The 19,697-nt window shown below is 31.9% G+C and overlaps 1 protein-coding gene across 1 annotated transcript in view; it reads left to right on the top strand.

Moving 5' to 3' along the window:
* Nucleotides 1-13,521, top strand: part of LOC139504326 (uncharacterized) — a 40,043-nt gene extending 26,522 nt beyond the window's left edge. Inside the window, exons 8-17 of the mRNA XM_071294395.1 lie at nt 117-479; nt 1,162-1,271; nt 3,385-4,602; nt 6,658-6,697; nt 7,684-7,964; nt 9,204-9,231; nt 10,125-10,427; nt 11,033-11,308; nt 12,097-12,438; nt 13,398-13,521. Of these exons, the coding sequence (XP_071150496.1) occupies nt 117-479; nt 1,162-1,271; nt 3,385-4,602; nt 6,658-6,697; nt 7,684-7,964; nt 9,204-9,231; nt 10,125-10,427; nt 11,033-11,308; nt 12,097-12,431 (2,954 nt within the window). The 3' untranslated portion in view covers nt 12,432-12,438; nt 13,398-13,521. The remainder of the gene's footprint in view (nt 1-116; nt 480-1,161; nt 1,272-3,384; nt 4,603-6,657; nt 6,698-7,683; nt 7,965-9,203; nt 9,232-10,124; nt 10,428-11,032; nt 11,309-12,096; nt 12,439-13,397) is intronic.
* The last annotated feature ends 6,176 nt before the right edge of the window (nt 13,522-19,697 follow it).

Raw genomic sequence — 19,697 nt, forward strand, 5'->3', positions numbered from 1 at the left:
ATACGCATAATATATGTGATTAAGGGAACACACGTTTTATTTTAACAAAATACACGACTATTGTGTTTCAATTATCAATTCTTACATACACAAATCAACTTATATGTTGTTTTCAGGTCAAAATGTTGCAAATCTAAAATCTTCAAATGATGAAAGTGCTCTGATGCATGGAGCTACTAGAGATGATAGTGCTGGGAGAGAGGGAGACACTAAAGATAAATTGACTGCCAAGGACATTTCAGAGGAGGAAATTATTCAACTAATCCGATCTGAATGTAATAAAGGCAATTACGAAATGGTAATTGTCCCCATAGATTTATGGGACTTTGGCGGTCAAAAGATATATCACTTGACACACCAACTCTTCATATCTAGCAGAGGCACTTTTGTATTGATATTCAATGGTAGTAAAGGTATTTACGAAGAAATACCTGACTACATAGACTTACCTGGCTGTAAAAACCAACGGAATACAGCAGGTATGGTACCATTTATAAATAGTCAAAACAATATATCTATTTACATTCAAATAAGATATGTTTATAGTATTTCAATAAAGGTTAACTGTTGATCGCCTTAGCTCTCTTTGAATATCTAAGGCCTCAATATAACAAACAATAGGCTCTTCTGCAAAGATTTATACAGCAACAGGATCAGCAATACAAGACCTAGTATTATTGGTTAATCTAACATCTAACATAAACTGATTTCTTTTATCCAGTATTAAGAAGGAAGAATTTTTTGTTCTTTTTTATAATTTAAACACAAAAAGCGGAAGACCGATTTGTGATGTTCTAAAATCACCTCGTAATGAATGCTGATATGTATAAGAATGATTATCCCTACATTCTGTTGTTGCTTAATTCAGTTTATGATTCATGCAAATAACACAGTATTGTTTGAAGCTATGTCAGCAGGAATACAAAATATTTTTCCTAAAGGAATAATTAATCTAACTACTGAAATGACCTTCACATTTGTTTTTGTATTAAATTCAACAATGCTGCTAACACATGTAACAATTGAAAAGATTGATATGATTAGATAGTGTTTGTGGGAATCAATTATTTTCATTTACTTATAAATGCTTATTGATCATTAATTATTGAAAGATAATTTTACACTTTCAAACATATTAACATGTATGTGTGTTCGTTGCAGCCTATCTCGTCCATTGGGTTAATTCAGTCCTTACATATTGTAAGACCTTGACTGAAAATGGAGGATACCCAAAAATCAAATTTGTTGCAACACACAAAGATCAAGTAAAAGTAAGTACTGACATAATTTAAAGAACTATGTAGCTCTATTACTTTGCCATGTAAGACAGAGTCGCAACTGAATGTTGTGTACAGAACCCATCCGTTGGGTTTCCCCTATATCTCCAAAACAACAGACAAGATTGAAGTATGTTGAAAAATGAACCTGTCACAATGAAATATTTTGTGGTATTTTGATCATCCGTCTGATTTACTAGATGGTACACATTTTAGTATACTATACTCTGAAAGTTTTCAGCCTTAATTATTGAATTTTCACCGAAAGATTGCAAACATGTGATGCACTTCTATTACAAAATTGTTCGAAGATTTGTTTCCCTCATTTTTTTACATTAGAAATGAGTTATTTTCAACAAAAAATTATTGATGATGAACTAGACTTGTGCTATCAGCTCCTATTGTTGTTAACAAAGATCATCTATTAAACCTCGAAGAATGAATTGTAGTTGTGTACCTGCCACTTAATTCTTTTTAGCTCGCCTGGCCCGAAGGGCCGAGTGAGCTTTTCCCATCACTTTGCGTCCGTCGTAAGTCCGTCGTCCGTCTTCCGTCGTCGTTAACTTTTACAAAAATCTTCTTCTCTGAAACTACTGGGCCAAATTTAACCATACTTGGTCACAATCATCATTGGGGTGTTTAGTTTTAAAAATGTGTCCGGTGACCCGGCCAACCAACCAAGATGGCCGCCATGGCTAAAAATAGAACATAGGGGTAAAATGTAGATTTTGGCTTATAACTCTGAAACCAAAGCATTTAGAGCAAATCTGAAAAGGGGTTAAATTGTTTATCTAGTCAGTATTTATCTGCTCTGAAATTTTCAGATGAATTGGACAATGGGTTGTTTGGTTGCTGCCCCACAATTGGTAATTTTTAAAGAAATTTTGCTGTTTTTGGTTATTATCTTGAATATTAGTATAGATAGAGATTAACTGTCAACAGCAATAATGTTCAGCAAAGTAAGATCTACAAATAAGTAAACATGACCTAAATGGTCCGTTGACCTCCCTCAAAGAGTTATTACCCTTTATAGTCAATTTTTAATAATTTTCATTAATTTTCATTAATTTTTGTAAATTTTTACAAAATATTTTCCTCTGTGTAACGAAAGAGCCAAGTTTATTATAGATAGAGAAAATTGTAAGTAGCAATAATGTTCAGTAAAGTAAGATCTACAAACACATCACCGCCATCAAAACACTATTTTGTCATGAATCCATCTATGTCCTTTGTTTAATACATGTAAGCACATAGACCAAGGTGAGCGACACAGGCTCTTAAGAACCTCTAGTTTTAATTATTTTCTAATTGTTCTACACTTAATTAATCTCAATAAAAAAAATTAAAGTTGTTGACACATTTTAGTTGTAATCAAGATCTCTGAAAAAATTAAAATCACAAAAATACTGAAATCCGAGAAAAATTCAATCGGAAAATCTCTAATCACAAAGCAAAATCAAATGACAAAATACATTAAACGATTGGACGACAACTGTCCCATTCCTAACTTGGTACAGGCATTTTCAAATGTAGAAAATGGTGAATTGAACCTGGTTTTATAGCGCTAAACCTCTCACTTTTACAACAGTCTTATCAACTACCGTTATATTTACAAGGATGCGTGAACAAAACAGAAATTTTATAAATAAAATAGTCAAAATATTGGTACAGCAGTCATCACTGTGTTACAAACTACACATAAAACTAACCTGAACATTCTGTATAAACCGAAGTACATCTGAGAGTTGTTCCATCAATAATCATGGCCGCTGTTCAAGTGTTGCTAGAAACATATAATGTAGTTGGAATGCATTTTTATGGCTTTTTCCCACTTAACAACATCAGTTAATACCCATGTGACAGTTTAAATGGTCAGTTGTTATCTCCTATGGAATCATCTAAACGATTAAGCATTATTTTTGGAACTATTGTCGTTAACATTTTCATTTTAAGCAATCGTCAAAAGTGTTTGCTATATCTTATTATATTTATACATCCAAGGGTAAAGTGAGATTAAATTCAAGGAGACGACAATTTTAGATTATCCTGTAAAGAAAATTATGAAGGAGGATTGTAAAGATAACGTTTTGATCTGTTTATATTTTAGGGTGATATTGAGGAACAGAGACGAATTTTAGAAGGCTCAATCGAAAAACTCTTCGAAAATCATGGAGGAAAACAACATCTTCAATATCAACCACTTATTTTTGTGGATGCAAGAAACAAAGAGGACGACGAATTAGACACATTGAAGAAGCAGTTGGTGGAAGTTGCATTAGACCATCCTTGTTGTGGAGAACCTATGCCAACAAAGTTTGTACCCCTTGAACTTCAATTAGCCAAAAAAGTAGAGGAGAAAAAGAAAGTACTATCCATTGGTGAACTGAATGACCTTAACCAGCAGAATGAAAAACATGCATTAACCCCAGATCAGCTACAAAAGTTCCTGAAGGTTAACCATGCCCTTGGAAAACTGATCTACTTCGATGAAGCTTGCTTGAGAGATACTGTTATCATAGATCCAGTATTTTTGGTAGACGTGCTACGTTCCATTGTTACTGACGAACAGTTTTGGCCAGAACATCTCATTGAAATATTAGGAGACCTCAAACAGAGTGGAAAATTGTTGAAAAAGGATTTGCATGAAATATGGAAACAAGACTGTTTCAAGGAGATCTCAGAGCATAAATATTATATGGTAGAAATGTTAGTTCATCTGGACATAATTTGTAGACAAAAAGACGATGAAAATGAATCTGAATTTTTCTTAGTTCCATGCATGATAAGCACCAAAAGAGAAGACAGCCAACAGATAGATTTTAAAAGAAGCATACATCTGGCTTATAGGTTTAAGGAGGAAGTTGTACCACCTGCTATCCTTTACCGATTCATTGCGACTTTCATATCAATATGGAAGCTTCGAGTCAGCACTAAATCCAGTCGCCTAATGATCTTCACGGACAGTGCTGATGTTACAATTGATAATGAACACGATATGAGAATTGACATTCAGGGAAACAGAATCATAGTTTCTCTTTCTCACAAAGAAAGCCAAATTTCCATTGTACATACAATAGCATCAACAGCTCAGGAATGCCTCACACATGCCATTACAAACATTTCCAATTTCTATTTCTCAGTTTCAGATGATTCTGATTGTACTAGAGATATGCCATTCACCATTCAAATTGGCATAGTGTGTGGGTCAGGTCTTTGCTTTTTTGACCACACGTTGAGATCGAACATGTCTAAGGAGGAATGGACATGCCACGATCACAATAGAATACACAAAACTAATATTGTGTCCAAATGGTTTGCAGACAAGGTATCTCTCTTTTATAGATTTTTTTCAACTTTTTGCTGTTAGATCAAAAGTCAGTTCACTTGTAAACGAGTTTTAGCTTGACAGGTCATTTTGATTTATAGTCATATGAAAAGTTTGAACAATTCGTTGTTCAGATGTCTTCAGTCTATCATTTTATGTTCAGACTTATCCTTCCGATCACTCAGTACTTTTCAGATAATTATCTCGAAGTTAATTAAGTAAAGTTCAGTGGATTTTTTTTAACAATTCAATATACTGTTGATGTGTACAGGTAGATAAAAACTACTTTAAAAAATATCTTAATGTAGACTGAACAGATCTTAATTGACTGTAATATAATTTAGAACTGTTTGAAAAATTCTGATTTTATCGTAGTGGATAAGTATGAAAATTGACTGATTTACTATTAAAGGCTTAATAAGGTATTATTTAATCTTTAAAAGAACCAATACAAAAACATCCCTTTTTTTAACTTTATGTGTCCGCAGCGGTTAACTGATTTAAGGTAGCACAATACAAAGATTTTTTCACTCCCAATCAGACAACTTTAAACTGATGTAATTCATTTCATCCTTCTTTATATTTTATAAATGAGGTACCAAAAGAAAGAAGAAAGATTAATCTTTTAAATTGTGTTAACTTCATTATGACATTATTATTACATAATTAATTATTATGTAATTAGTTGCTTTATTGTGATGTCCACACTTGAATGAATTTAGCATCTTTGTTCTTCATAGCATCCCAAAATATTTTATAGATTCTTGTACAAAACAGCTTGACCTCCAAAACTGTGTCTCAGATTTCCAAAAACATCAGTAGAACACATTTTATACCCAATTGAATTTGGTGGTCTCTTATGAATTGATGTTGCAAACTTCATTAAAGATTTATGGGAGAATGAAATGCAATAGGTAAAATCTGAGACACAGTTTTGGAGGTCAAACTGTGTTGTGCAAGAATCTATAAAATATTTTAGGATGCTATGAACAACAAACAAGCTAAGTTCATTCAAGTATGGACATCACAATATGGCAACTTATTACATAACAATTAATTATGTAATAGTTATGTCATAAAGAAATTATTACAATTTGAAAGATTAATCATTCTTCTTTCTTTTGGTACCTCATTTATAAAATTTAAAGAAAGATCAGTGGAATTACATCAGTTTAAATGTGTCTGATTGGGGATGAAAAATCTTTGTATTGTGCTACCTTAATCTTAATAAGGAAAGTTCAATGCTGAATATTTGAAAGCCGAGTGTGTTTCGAAACCGACAAAGTCGATGGGCTGTATTTCCAAATTAGAACCTAGTATGAGGAGTAACAGCCTTCGTTTCTTACCCATTGATGAATAAGAGCTGTTTATATCAAAATGACTGTTTCGGATTTGTTTGATATTGAAAGTTATATTGATGACGTTACATGAATAATGTATTCTCCTCGTGTACATTAGTATTTGTATTTCTTTTTAATTTGATTGATCAAAATACATTTACACTATCGTCTACCAATGTAAGCATGCTATAAATGAGGGACGAAAGATACCAATGGGACAGTCAAACTTATCAATCGAAAATTAACTGACAACGCCATGGCTAAAAATGAAAAAGTATAAGGTACATGTTATAAGCTTACTATACAGCACAAAAAAGAAGTAGATAACTTACATCCATGCCGTAAAACAAGCTATGTGAAAAGGCCTTGACGATAAACGGTGAAAGCAAGCGGTCTGATTTATACTATAAAAACATATTAGGTTCATTTGTTTTAAGTGCACCCCCATTTTTTTTCGCCCATAAAACAAATTAAATTAGTAAGAAAGGACTTCAATCACTAGTGTGGGCTCTATGCAGACAACTGACATTTGACGCAAAATGATGATAACAGAAATATCGCAGTTACTGGTTAGTAGTTAAATGGCCATTTCTGATGTAACAATAAACTTTGTTCTCCAAGCCTAAATCATCAATATGTGCTGCACACCTTCATCATATTAAGTGTAGAGATATCCTAATTTATTTGTTAAAAGATATATTAACTTATCTTACAGTTACCTATGAAGGCTGACATATGCCCGGAAGATTGTCCGGGTAAGATATTTCTTAGTATTACCATCATTAGTTTGATATGCTAGTATTTCTAGTATAAAACTTTATAACAAATTATTCTAAATGTCTTCGTGTTTCTTTTTATACGAAAAAGGATTGAGAAAAACAATGAGGCAACCAAAACAAATGTTAACAAATATGAATAAAACAGGAAAATCGGATAGTTTGTATACAAAACAATAAAACAGTAACTACTGACAAAATTAAAAGCAAATCAGATGCTGGATATTAAAAAAATAAACAGTAAACCATTAGCACATGCCAAAGGATATGAATCACTTAGTGTGTTTTTGACTACGTAAGATGAAAGTTTAAATGTTGATTAAATCTTAATTGTTTTATATTGTCAGACCTACCGTTTATATTTAGAATGAATAAGTACTTCACCGAAAACGTGGGTAATCAAGGGTTTAGTTCCTTTCCAGGTCGAATCAAATGCATGTCTCTTGATTGTATGCAGTAGGTAGAAGTACAAACCTTGTTGGATGGAAGTCAGAATCATGATTACCAAGCAAAGTTCAAATTCAGTGTTTAGGTTCTAAATTTGAACTTGAGTTTAACAATTTTATCTTTGTATGATATATTCATTGCTATTTTGGGAGCCTAGTGGCGTTGGCAGATAGTTTAAGATTATTTTTTTTTAAATTGATAAACAACTATATTTGTCGAGGGGAATCTAAGGGGCATTACACATGTCTTACATTTCTGTCTATTGTTGAAGCTATATATTAATCACTGTATGTCGTATGGTTATTTGTGTCGTTTGGTTGCTGGGTCTCTCATGTTTTTTTAACATCTCTTTCATAAACACGTCTGCTAATTACCTTTCATGTGTTCAGTTAGACTAGTTCAAGCATGAAAATTATGTTTATGTACTGGTATAAATTAAGCAGATATTTAAAAAAAATAAGATAAATGAGAAATGCAAAGTTGTAATTTACAGTTATGTAGGTTACAATATATTATAGGTCTAGATATGGCATGGCTAAGTAGCAATCCCAATGATAGACACTTGGGACGCTTAGCAGCTGAAATGACAATTGAAGAAACAAGAAAAATGTATATCCACCTAAAAGAAAAAAATCCAGTTAGTTCTTGGGATAATATTAAGGAATCAAGCAACAGATGGGTCTTTGATGTCAAAATGAATGCTTTTTATGACTGGAAAAAGAGTTCACAAAATGCTACATTTAAGCAGCTTCAGAACAGTTTGAAAGAAGAAGATATCGACATCCACAAATTATGTCAGGTAAACATGTGCAACCTCTTGTATTGCTTACCGATATTTTATGTTATATGATCAATATCCTTTTTCTCCCTTTCTTGATATATTAAATGATTGTGAGAAATATCAATCCCATGAAAGTATCCCTTATCGTTAACGAGGGGATAACTATGTAAGCTATACATTTTTGTGGTAAGACCTTCATGTCGAAAATAAAACTTGACTTTAATTAAGTTTAAAATCAGATACTGAAGCAATATATCAAATATAGTTTGGCTGTATTGTCTTGTAGTCTAAATTGTCCATTACAACGTTAACTTAGGTTGTGTTTTTATCCTCAATGTCATGATTCGTTTGTCAATATGAGGTTTGCATAGTAAGTTCCTTTTTTCTTTATAATTTTTAAAAGTGAACAATATTGTGTTATTGTTTGATTGTAAAGAGTTCATGCTCCTCGTACATTATTTTCATGACATAAAACAGATCGCATGATTCATTGGTCAACATGTTTCTTTTTTGTGTTTAGTTAATTTGTTGAAATCAGTGTATGAGTCACATGTTAAATATTTTTGGTGTATATATAAACTGTTATTGGTGTAAGTTTGTCCGACTGGGTTTATATGATCTTGCTCTTTTTTCATAGATTATACATGTTATTGATAATGTACCGTTCATGAGATTCCTATTATGAAACCTTCCTCCAAAGTTTCATTATAAACTCAACCATGATAAGGAAAAATAAAGGCAACAGTAGTATACTGCTGTTTGAATCTCATAAATCGATTGAGAAAAAATAAAACACATCTGGGTAACAAACTAAAGCTATGGGAAACACATTAAATATAAGAAAACTACGACACAACAGAAACACAACATCAAAATGTAACACAAACAAAAACGAACTATTATATAACAATGGTATTTTTTCTGACTTGGTACATGACATTTTAAGATAAAAATTGGAAGGTTGAACCATACATTGCATAGGAAATTATTCTAGACAGCACAAGAGGGGCGAAAGATACCACAAAGACAGTCAAACTCATAGATTGAAAATAATCTGACAACGCCATGGTTATAATAGAAAAAGTGAAACAGCCATATGATTGTACTTGTATTTGAAAAACGCTTTGATAATTCATGTAAACAGTATACATTTCTCTGTAAAAAAATATACATACAGTATATAAAGAGATAATATCTTACCTATGTTTGTGAAAGTTCTTTCAAGAATATTTGTTAAATTGAAGTTTCTTATTTAAGATTTCAAGAGAAGTTCAAAAAGAGTTGGGTAAGTGAACATTTCTAATCTTTAAATCGTTTAGAAATAATTCAGAACAATAAAATTGAGAATTGAAATTTGGAATGTGTGAAAGAGACAACAACCCGACCATAGAACAGACAACAGCAGAAGGTTACCAACAGGTATTCAATGCAGCGAGAAATTCCCGCACCTAGTGGCATCCTTCAGCTGGCCCCTTAACAAATATATATATCCTAGTTCAGTGATAATGAACGCCATAATAAACTCCAAATTGTACACAAGAAACTAAAATTAAAAATAATACAAGACTAACAAAGGCCAGAGGCTCCTGAATTGGGACAAGCGCAAAAATGCGGCGGGGCTAAACACGTCTATGAGATCTAAACCCTCTCCCACACCTCTAGCCAATGTAGAAAGGTAAAACTCATCAAAGATACCAGGAATAAGTATACACGCCTTTTCTTTACTAAAGACCGTTCATTGAAGCTTGAATTAAATTCAAAAATATAAAAAAAAAACCAGACAAATGACAAGGTATTGAGGACCTACATTTTTGAAAGGTTCTGATAAGCATTTCAAAACTTATCATCTTGGAACTTGAGTTACTGCCCTTCAACTACTATTGTGGCAATGTATGTGTTTGTTCACTTTTTATGCTGAAAGGAATACTAGATAAAGTGAAAGACTGTTGATTTATTACTATTAAATCAAAAGTGTTAATAATTCACGTGGATATCATAGGGAAAAGATGAACTATCAACATCAATGTTAAAGTAAGGTCAATTGTTTATAGACTATTTCAATGTATTATGCAGACCATTTCAAAGTCACGGAAATGCAGTACTGTTTAAACGGGCGATATATTCTATTTTATTTTGAAATAAAAAAGATGAATATTTTTTTGGATGAACATATTTTAGACAAACCAAGAGACATGTTGCATCTTAGACCATTAGGTTCAAGTTTACAACAACTGCCAGATCATATAGGTAATCAAACTTATCAGCTTGGAATAGAACTTGGACTTAAAGTGGTTGAGATGCAACAGATTGAAAGAAACCATGTTACAAATCTTCGTAGCCAAACAGAGGCGGTCCTGAACCATTGGAGGAAACTTCCAGAAGCTACATATGAAGTTTTATTCAAAGCTCTCCATCGCCTTGAATTAAGTAGTGTTTTACCATACATAACATATGGAGTAGGATTAAAGGAACAAGCGGCAGGTATGGACAGTCTAAATAATAATCCATTAGTCTGATATCACTTTTTTACATGAACTATTATTACATTTAAGAGTCAGCTATCTGTTCGCGTAAACTTACATTCCTTTCAAATAGTGTACCACTTAAAATCTACTGTCATGTGAGATACTGGTCACAACCATATAATTAGTCTCTAGTATTTCGTTACCGCCATTATTTTAAACAAAATTCACAAATAAGTGTTATAGATAACTGTATAATCCTCTTTAAATTAAGAGTTATTATTATTATTATCATTATTAATGACACATTTGAAAATCATGATAAAACAAACGTTCCAACTCAATAAGGAAAATTTGGTTTTATATAAACCTACAGTTAGGTGCAGCATAGCATGTAAATTTTTTGAACGGCAATAATTCACATGCACTTTCTGTAAACGCTTCTGCTTTAAAGTGAAAACAGCACGTGTTGTTTTTTAATTTTGTTGTGATTGGACTCATGTTTCAGTGGTTATCTGAATAATGATATCCGACCAAGTTGAAAAAAATACAAAATCTGAAATCATTTTAATTCTGATACTAATAACAATCTAATCAAATATAATCTATATTTCCTAAATACAGAGAGAATCACACAGGACATAGATATCAGTCAGACTTTAGATTATATGATGTCACATTTAGTTATATCATCCGACGACAGACGCAGCATTGAGCAGCACGTTAGACAAGATGATCAGAATAAAGCATTGCTTGAAATAGTAAATAAAAGGGGAGAGTCCACTTATACCGTGTTCGTTGATGCACTCCGGAAAAGTGGATACACAGATTTAGCAGATGAATTGAAATATAATTCACAGGAAGAGGGCTCAAGTGAAGCATTAGAACCTCAAAATGAAGGTATAATACACAAATACATGTAGCAGTCTTTGTATTGCATTGATCTTCTTGATACATTTCCAGTTAAAAAAGATCTTATATTTGTTTGTAAAAGTGAAAGTACCGAAGGTACAATCAATTAATAAGGTGATGGTAGACTACAGATAATCCATGGCGCAAAAAGAAAAAAAAGCAACAGTTTTTTTTTATCATAACATATTAAAATAAACAATGCAAAAACCCATAAAATGAATGTGGAAAGGATAGTCTCATATAGGCTGACCCTACAATTCTTGTGACACCGTTGTTAATATTAGGGGTTTGTATTCTTTGTTTGGATTTTCGTTTTTTCGTTGATATAATTACAATGTTAACCTGGATGACCCGTGTTTTGTATAAACCATCATTTACTTAAATGATTAAAAAAAAACATAAAGTGTAAAAAAGAAGATGAAGGATGGTTGCCAATGAGACAACTATCCACAAAAGACCAACATGACACAGACATTAACAACTATAGGTCACCGTACGGCCTTCAACAATGAGCAAAGCCCATACCGCATAGTCAGCTTTAACAGGCCCCAATAAGACAATGTAAAACAATTGAATTTATTTGTTTTTACATTTTCGATAATTGTTTGTCTTATTTTAATGCTGAGATTTCCCTCAAAAGTTTCTACTCGGATTTTCCAAAATAATTTACGACTTCTGCGGTCATGATCTATGATATCCCGTGAAACTCTCGATGTGTATTCTTATAACACATGTATTTAAAGTGATAATAAAAACTTCTAATCAATAAATTGTAGGATTGTCCGACTGGACTGTTCCTGTTTATAGAGTTCGTCTACAGAAGAACTATTCAAATATCGTTCACTGTATAAATCATGAAAAAATAGTAGATCATTTAATATCATGTGATATATTGACAATAGCTGATAGTCAAATGATAAATGCCTGTCCAGCACAAATACAAAAGAACAGAAAACTAATGGACATTCTATTGCATGGGAGAGAAAATGGATTTATTGAATTTCTAAAAACATTACGAGAAGACTCTGTCACTACTGAACTGGCAGATGAAATAGAAAGCACAGTGGTTACAAGCAGAAATATATCAACCATTCATAGTTGCTACAAATAAACTGGAAGTAGGTTATACGTACATAGATCCTGTATCTTAAAATCTGAAGATCTTTCTGTGTATACTAAGATATTATAAATAACCTGTGTATCAAATGATTTGAAAAACAGAAATTACTATTGATTTGATATTTTGTGCTGTATATTACTTTTTGGTGAAGATATATATTTTTAATTCTTCTAAAAATTTTAGTTGTCAAAGAGCTGTTTAAGAAAATAAAAAAGACAACAGCTACACTAAAAAAAACTTCAAAAAGACAAACACCAGTCCACCATACACTTGACACAAAAAAGCTTGATGCACACGAATGTCTTTATATCGTCCTATTCCTTATACAAACAATTACATTTTTTATGGTTATTATTAACATAAAAAAAAACCATGTATCACACTGTACCAAGTGTGATACGAATAACTGATATGTGATATGAGAAATGCGTTGATTTGATTGGCTAATCCATCATCATGAAGCAATATTACGATAGTGCAATCTACTTTTTATTAGGTCACTGGAAACGTTCAAAGTCAAAACGATTTATATTACTTTAAAGTTTATAAAATCAAATGTGTGATTTCTTCAATAATTTAAAAAACATTTAAATTTTTCATATTTAAATCTAATTCATGTTTTAATTTTTATAACATTTTGAAGCGAAACTTAAACAAATGTCAGGTTTTGAAGTGCGATGCTGCAAAAGTACATTCGATATTATGCTGGTATTTTATTTAGAGTGAAGAGAATGTTTACAAGAAATGAAATTAATTTTATTTTCATAAGAATGAGACAGAATTTGATCTCAACGATCAGTATTTAATCAAAATATAAAACTTGAAACAGATTCATTATATTGAAACTAAATATCTCATAGTGATATAAAATCGGCCCTCGTAATGAAATATATAATAAGGGATTTTCATGCTTTTTTTTTAAAATTTATGTGATAAAATATTGTCTATGTATTTCAGAGACAGCATACAATTCCTGAGATGGAATTCAAGACATCTTGCTAGTATCAAACGTGTGACCTCGTTTCAATATCAACAACATATCATGCTTAACAACAACATGACAGGGAAGAATATATTTGGCAGAAGATGAAAAGAAACAACCACATCATACTTACTTGAGTTTATGTAAATCTATATATTTATTTTTTTCTAAGATTGTGTGTTTTTTGCTTTTTAATATTTATCTATATTTTATGTTAATCTTTTGTACAGATATTAGGGTAACAAATTATTATCAACTGATTTAAATTGTATTTATCATAATTACTTTATATGTTACCTTTTTTTTCATAGATAATTTGATATTAATCTAAGTTTGTAAACTATTCGGTACTGGTTTTAACATTTTGTGAAATGTTGTAGATTATCTAAGAATATATAATGCAACATAACAGTATGATGATATATATTTAAGTAGTATTCTGTTGATTTAAATGAAAACATAGAAGTATGTATGATAGCTTAAAAGACAATACATGAACTGGATTTACAACTTTATATTGATAATAGGGTGAGTTGCCTACATATTATGGATGCCTAGTATTCTGTTGATTTAAATGGTGTGTTGCCTGCGTAAAATGGATGCATATGTTTCATATCTAAAAGACACAAATGATTTAGACAAGTTTTTGTAATTTTTCAGGGTTTAATGTGTTTCCTGCGCTGTGTTGATGTATATGTAAGATACCCAAAGAAACAACACATTCATTTGACCTAATTTTAATCTTGATTTCAGGGTTTAATGTGTTACCTGCGCTATGTGTATGTATATGTAAGATACATAAAGAAACAACACATTCATTTAACCTAATTTTAATCTTGATTTCAGGGTTAAATGTGTTACCTGCGCTGTGTGGATGTATATGTAAGATACCTAAAGAAACAACACATTCATTTAACTTAATTTTTATCTTGATGTAAGGGTCTGTTACCTGCGTTGTGTGGATGTATATGTAAGATACCTAAAGAAACAACACATTCATTCAACTTAATTTTTATCTTGATGTAAGGGTCTGTTACCTGCGCTGTGTGGATGTATGTGTAAGATACCTAAAGAAACAACTTATTCATTTAAATTAATTTTTATCTTGATGTAAGGGTCTGTTACCTGCGCTGTTTGGATGTATACGTAAGATATCGAAAGAAACAACACATTCATTTAAATTAATTTTTATCTTGATGTAAGGGTCTGTTACCTGCGCTGTGTGGATGTATATTTAAGATACCTAAAGAAACAAAACATTCATTTAACTTAATTTTTATCTTGATGTAAGGGTCTGTTACCTGCGCTGTGTGGATGTATATGAACTTAATTTTTATCTTGATGTAAGGGTCTGTTACCTGCGCTGTGTGGATGTATATGTAAGATACCTAAAGAAACAACACATTCATTTAAATTAATTTTTATCTTGATGTAAGGGTCTGTTACCTGCGCTGTGTGGATGTATATTTAAGATACCTAAAAAAACAACACATTCATTTAACTTAATTTTTATCTTGATGTAAGGGCCTGTTACCTGCGCAGTGTGGATGTATATGTAAGATACCTAAAGAAACAACACATTCATTTAACTTTATTTTTATCTTGATTTCAGGGTTTGTTACCTGCGCTGTGTGGATGTATATGTAAGATAACTAAAGAAATAACCCATTCATTTAACGTAATTTTAATCTTGATTTCAGGGTTTAATGTGTTACCTGCGCTGTGTGGATGAATATGTAAGATACATAAAGAAACAACACATTCATTCGACTAAATTTGTATCTTGATTTCAGGGTTTGTTAACTGCGGTGTGTAGATGAATATGTATGATACCTGAAGAAACAACACATTCATACGACTAAATTTTTATCTTGATATTAGGGTTTGTTACCTGCGGTGTGAAGATGAATATGTATGATACCTGAATAAACAACACATTCATACAACTAAATTTTTATCTTGATTTCAGGGTTTGTTAACTGCGGTGTGTAGATGAATATGTATGATACCTGAAGAAACAACACATTCATACGACTAAAGTTTTATCTTGATATTAGGGTTTGTTACCTGCGCTGTGTAGAAGCACATGTGTGCTACCTAAATGAACAACAAATTTGTTTGACTTAAATTCTATAGTTATTGCAGGACGTGTTACCTGCCCTGTGTGGATGTTTATTTATGATTCCTAAAGAAACACAAAAAAAATTTGATTTATTTTTTATATTGATAACAGAGTTTATTACCTGCGCTTTGTGGGTGCATGGTAATACTTAAAGAACCAACAAATTCAATTGTCTTATTTTTTATTTTGATATCAGGGTTTAATGACTGCACTGGGAAGATGCGAATGTATAATGTAGGGACAACAAATTCGTTTGACATACATATTTTATTTATTGTAGGGCGTGTTGCCTGCCCTGTTAGATGGTCATTTATAAGGAACAACAAGTTCATTTGACTGAAATTTTATATTGATTGCAGAGTGTGTATCCTGTGGTGTGTGGATGCAATATAACCTGTCTTTGTGATCTGTTTTATATGCCCTTGTATTTTACAGTAATATGTTTTTGTTTATGTTAGAGATGTCGACATTTTCCATTATATCGCTTACACGTTTAATGCTGTCATAATCGGTATATGTCTGTTGCATTTAGTTCTCAAGGTACCAGGAATTATAATTTAGTACGCCAGACGCACGTTTCGTCTTCATAAGACTCATCAGTGACGCTCATATAAAAATATTTATAAAGCCAAACAAGTACAAAGCTGAAGAGCATTCATTGATGATCCAAAATTCCAAAAATTTGTGCCAAATACGGATTCGTTAATCTATGCTGGCTGGGATAAGAACATCCTTAGTTTTTCGTAAAATTCAAAGTTTTGTAAACAGGAAATTTATATAAATGACCACATTATTGATATTCATGTCAACACCGAACTAATGACTACTGAGCTGGTGATACTTTCGGGGACAAAACGTCCACCAGCAGTGGCATCGGCCCAGTAGTATAAACAGTTATCAAAGGTGCTACCAGGAATATAATTTAGTACGCCAGACGCGCGTCTACCTAAGACTTATCAGTGACGCTCATATCAAAATATTTATAAAGCCAAACAAGTACAAATTTGAAAAGCATTGAGGATCCAAATTTAAAAAAAGTTGTTCCAAATACGGCTAAGGTAATCTATGCCTGGTAAAGTAAGAAGACCCTCAATCAAAACAAAAGTTAGAAATACACAAAGGTGCATATAGTGTGGCGGAAGAAGACACCATCTAATGAAATTTTATTTAATTTGACTGCATCCTATTTTTCTCATACAAAAATAACAGCTTATGTTTTCATATAGCTTCGGTTATCTTTTTATAGTTAGACAACTTATTTATTTTTGTCATCTACATGCAAAAAATAGCTGGAAATTTATCATTTAAAGACTCTTTGTAAATGTGCATGATAAGTATTGGATCGAAAACATGACAACATTGGGGGCAGGCATTTCCTATTATATCCTAGAACGTCTTTAACAATTTCAACAATCTTGGCAGGAATGATGTTATGTGAAGTTTCTATAGATATGATAATCATTTGGTTCTGACCAGTTGCAGAACACGAACATCAGAGACAATTTTTTGTATAAACAGACGAAGAACGCAATCACCAGAGGCATATCTAAATTATAATTGAAAAGGGTAAATTAGAGGAAATATGTTTTTCCTTCATATTAAGATTTTGACCACCAGAGGCATTCATTAATTCTTATAAATGATGACGGCAACCACCTGAGACATTTATTAATACTTAGTGATGGACAACCGGACTATTAAGGGCAATCTTTAGTTCTAATATATGATGGCTATAACCACCGAAGACACGTTTATTCACGCCCACGATTCTGTTGCCGAAAGCGCGACATAGGGATAGTGATTACTAACTAAGGTGAATTCAGAAATTATTTCGTGCATTTATTATTGCAGTTTTGTCATTTTAAACTTAAATGCGATTTGAATTTTTGAAAACTCATATCAAATTTCAAAATGCAAGTTTAAACTATTGCGTTTACAACTCTGTCGCATTTTTCGCAATAATAAAAAACCTCGCATTAATTTCTGAATTTACAGTATTTAAATGCTTCATATCTAAGAAATTAAAAAATATGGATACATCATCCTTTGTATTTATATTGCTTATGTTATGAAGTTTCCGTCTGACAAATGTAAATTGCCCTTGACCTCATTACATGGTCTACGTGAAAACTTGAAAAAAAGTTCAGATTTTTTGTTATGGTAATAATCGTATTTCATCATGCCTGTCAGACAGTTTCCCTTTAACCTCGACCTCATTTTATGGTTTCAGTTTTCGTGGTCAAGTCCATCATGTACAAAAATGTACTATTAGTGATATGCATACTATAATTTGTGTGTGGAATAATAGTGTGTACATGTTCTACCGGCAGGTGTCATCTGACCTTGACCTTATTTTCATTGTTCAGTGGTTAAGTTTTTGTGTTCTGGTCTTAAATATAGGCAAACGTCAACTATATTAGGTGTATAAAATGATTATAACATGTAAAAGTATCAGGTGTATATTCCTGTCTGGCTTGTAACATCTTACCGTGACCTCGTTTTCATGATTCATTGATCACTGTTAAGGTGTCATGGTTTTTTAGTTTCTGTAAGCAATATGTCAACTACATTTAATGCACAAATTGATTGAAAGATGTACTTGTTAGTCTGTCATGGTTTATTTTACATTGGTCTCATTTGCATGGTTCAGTAGTCAATGTTAAGTTCATTTTCGATCTATGAGTTAGACTGTGCCTCTGGTACCTTTCGCCTCTCTTTTATTTTCTGTTCTTCCTTTCTTTTAATTTTACCGGTACATTGATTGATATACTAAATTATATACCATATATGAACTATGCAGGCTCATTTCGGTGTCTTTTTTTATTTCTTTATACGAGTGCACCTGCTTCTTATAAGAATTATAAATGACTACCATTGTAAAGAACTGTTTTCTACAAGTTGTGTTATAATAGTGAATTTTGTAAATAAATATTGTTTTTATCATATATGAATTACCTTGTTTATTTTTTTTCTCTACCATTTGTGTTATAATAAACTTTATATATACATAGTCTAAAGGTGTTTTTTTTTTTATCGTATATGAATTACAAGTGTTCCTACTAGTTGTGTCATAATGACTGTGTATGTATATGCAACACTCCCAAACGTGTCCGATTTCCCCAAACGTGTCTATTCTCCCCAAACGTGTCCTTACTATTCAATATTGCCCAAACGTGTCCAATTTCATAACCCCCAAACGTGTCCGATAATTGTTATTCGCCAAAACGTGTCCACTATCACAAGAAAGAAAATCGCACGTCTTTTACCGCTAATAAGTGTATGTCCTAAATGAAATCAATAACGTTTAACGGCTATTCTATGATGGGGGACACAGTTGATATTGTAGTCATTTATTAGCATTAGTTTGTTCAATGCCGGTTGTTAATTATTATCATAATCATAAGTTCAATATGCAAGATAAAATTAACTCTACACTGTATTTGCATATTGGCCAGTTGCAAGTATTTCATACTCATTTTGAGCGAAAATACAAATAAGTCTTGTTCAGTTGAATTTATCGTTTACTGTGTATTCTGTAATAATAAACTCCGATGAAGTTTTTATATCAATCCGAATATTGCACGGCGATGTCAGCAAAATTGACATTTTTCAATTCTCAGTCTGTTATTTAAAAAGCTCTTCAAATTATAAAATTGTTATCAGTTTTTTTTAAAAATAAATCTTACCTTACAAGCATCACTAAAGACACATGAATAAGAGACAAAACGTCCAGTGTCAAATATTTCATGCATTATTTGAACGATATAATGTTAGCAAAAATACATTTATCCTTTCGGGGCCTTTTATTGCTATTTATGCGGTATGTACTTTACTCATTGTTGAAAGCCGTACTGTAACCTATAGTTGTTAATTTCTGTGTCATGTGGTTTTAATGGAGAGTTGTTTCATTGGTAATCATACCACATCTTCTTTTTCATACCGTAGATAGGTTCTATTATCATACCGGGAATTGAGGATTGGACCTCAAATTTTACGGTTATTCGGGATCAACACTAGTTATAGGATTTTAATCTAAAGGGAGAATTAAACGATAAGTTAGAATTGCCCAGTGAATTGGGCATTCTCCCTACACGAGGTATCTGATTTTATATCTACAATTTAACTGAGCATGGCTGCTTACATTTACATTCAA

The sequence above is a fragment of the Mytilus edulis genome, chromosome 14 (assembly GCF_963676685.1).
Source record: "Mytilus edulis chromosome 14, xbMytEdul2.2, whole genome shotgun sequence".
In the NCBI taxonomy this organism is placed as follows: Eukaryota; Metazoa; Mollusca; class Bivalvia; order Mytilida; family Mytilidae; genus Mytilus; species Mytilus edulis.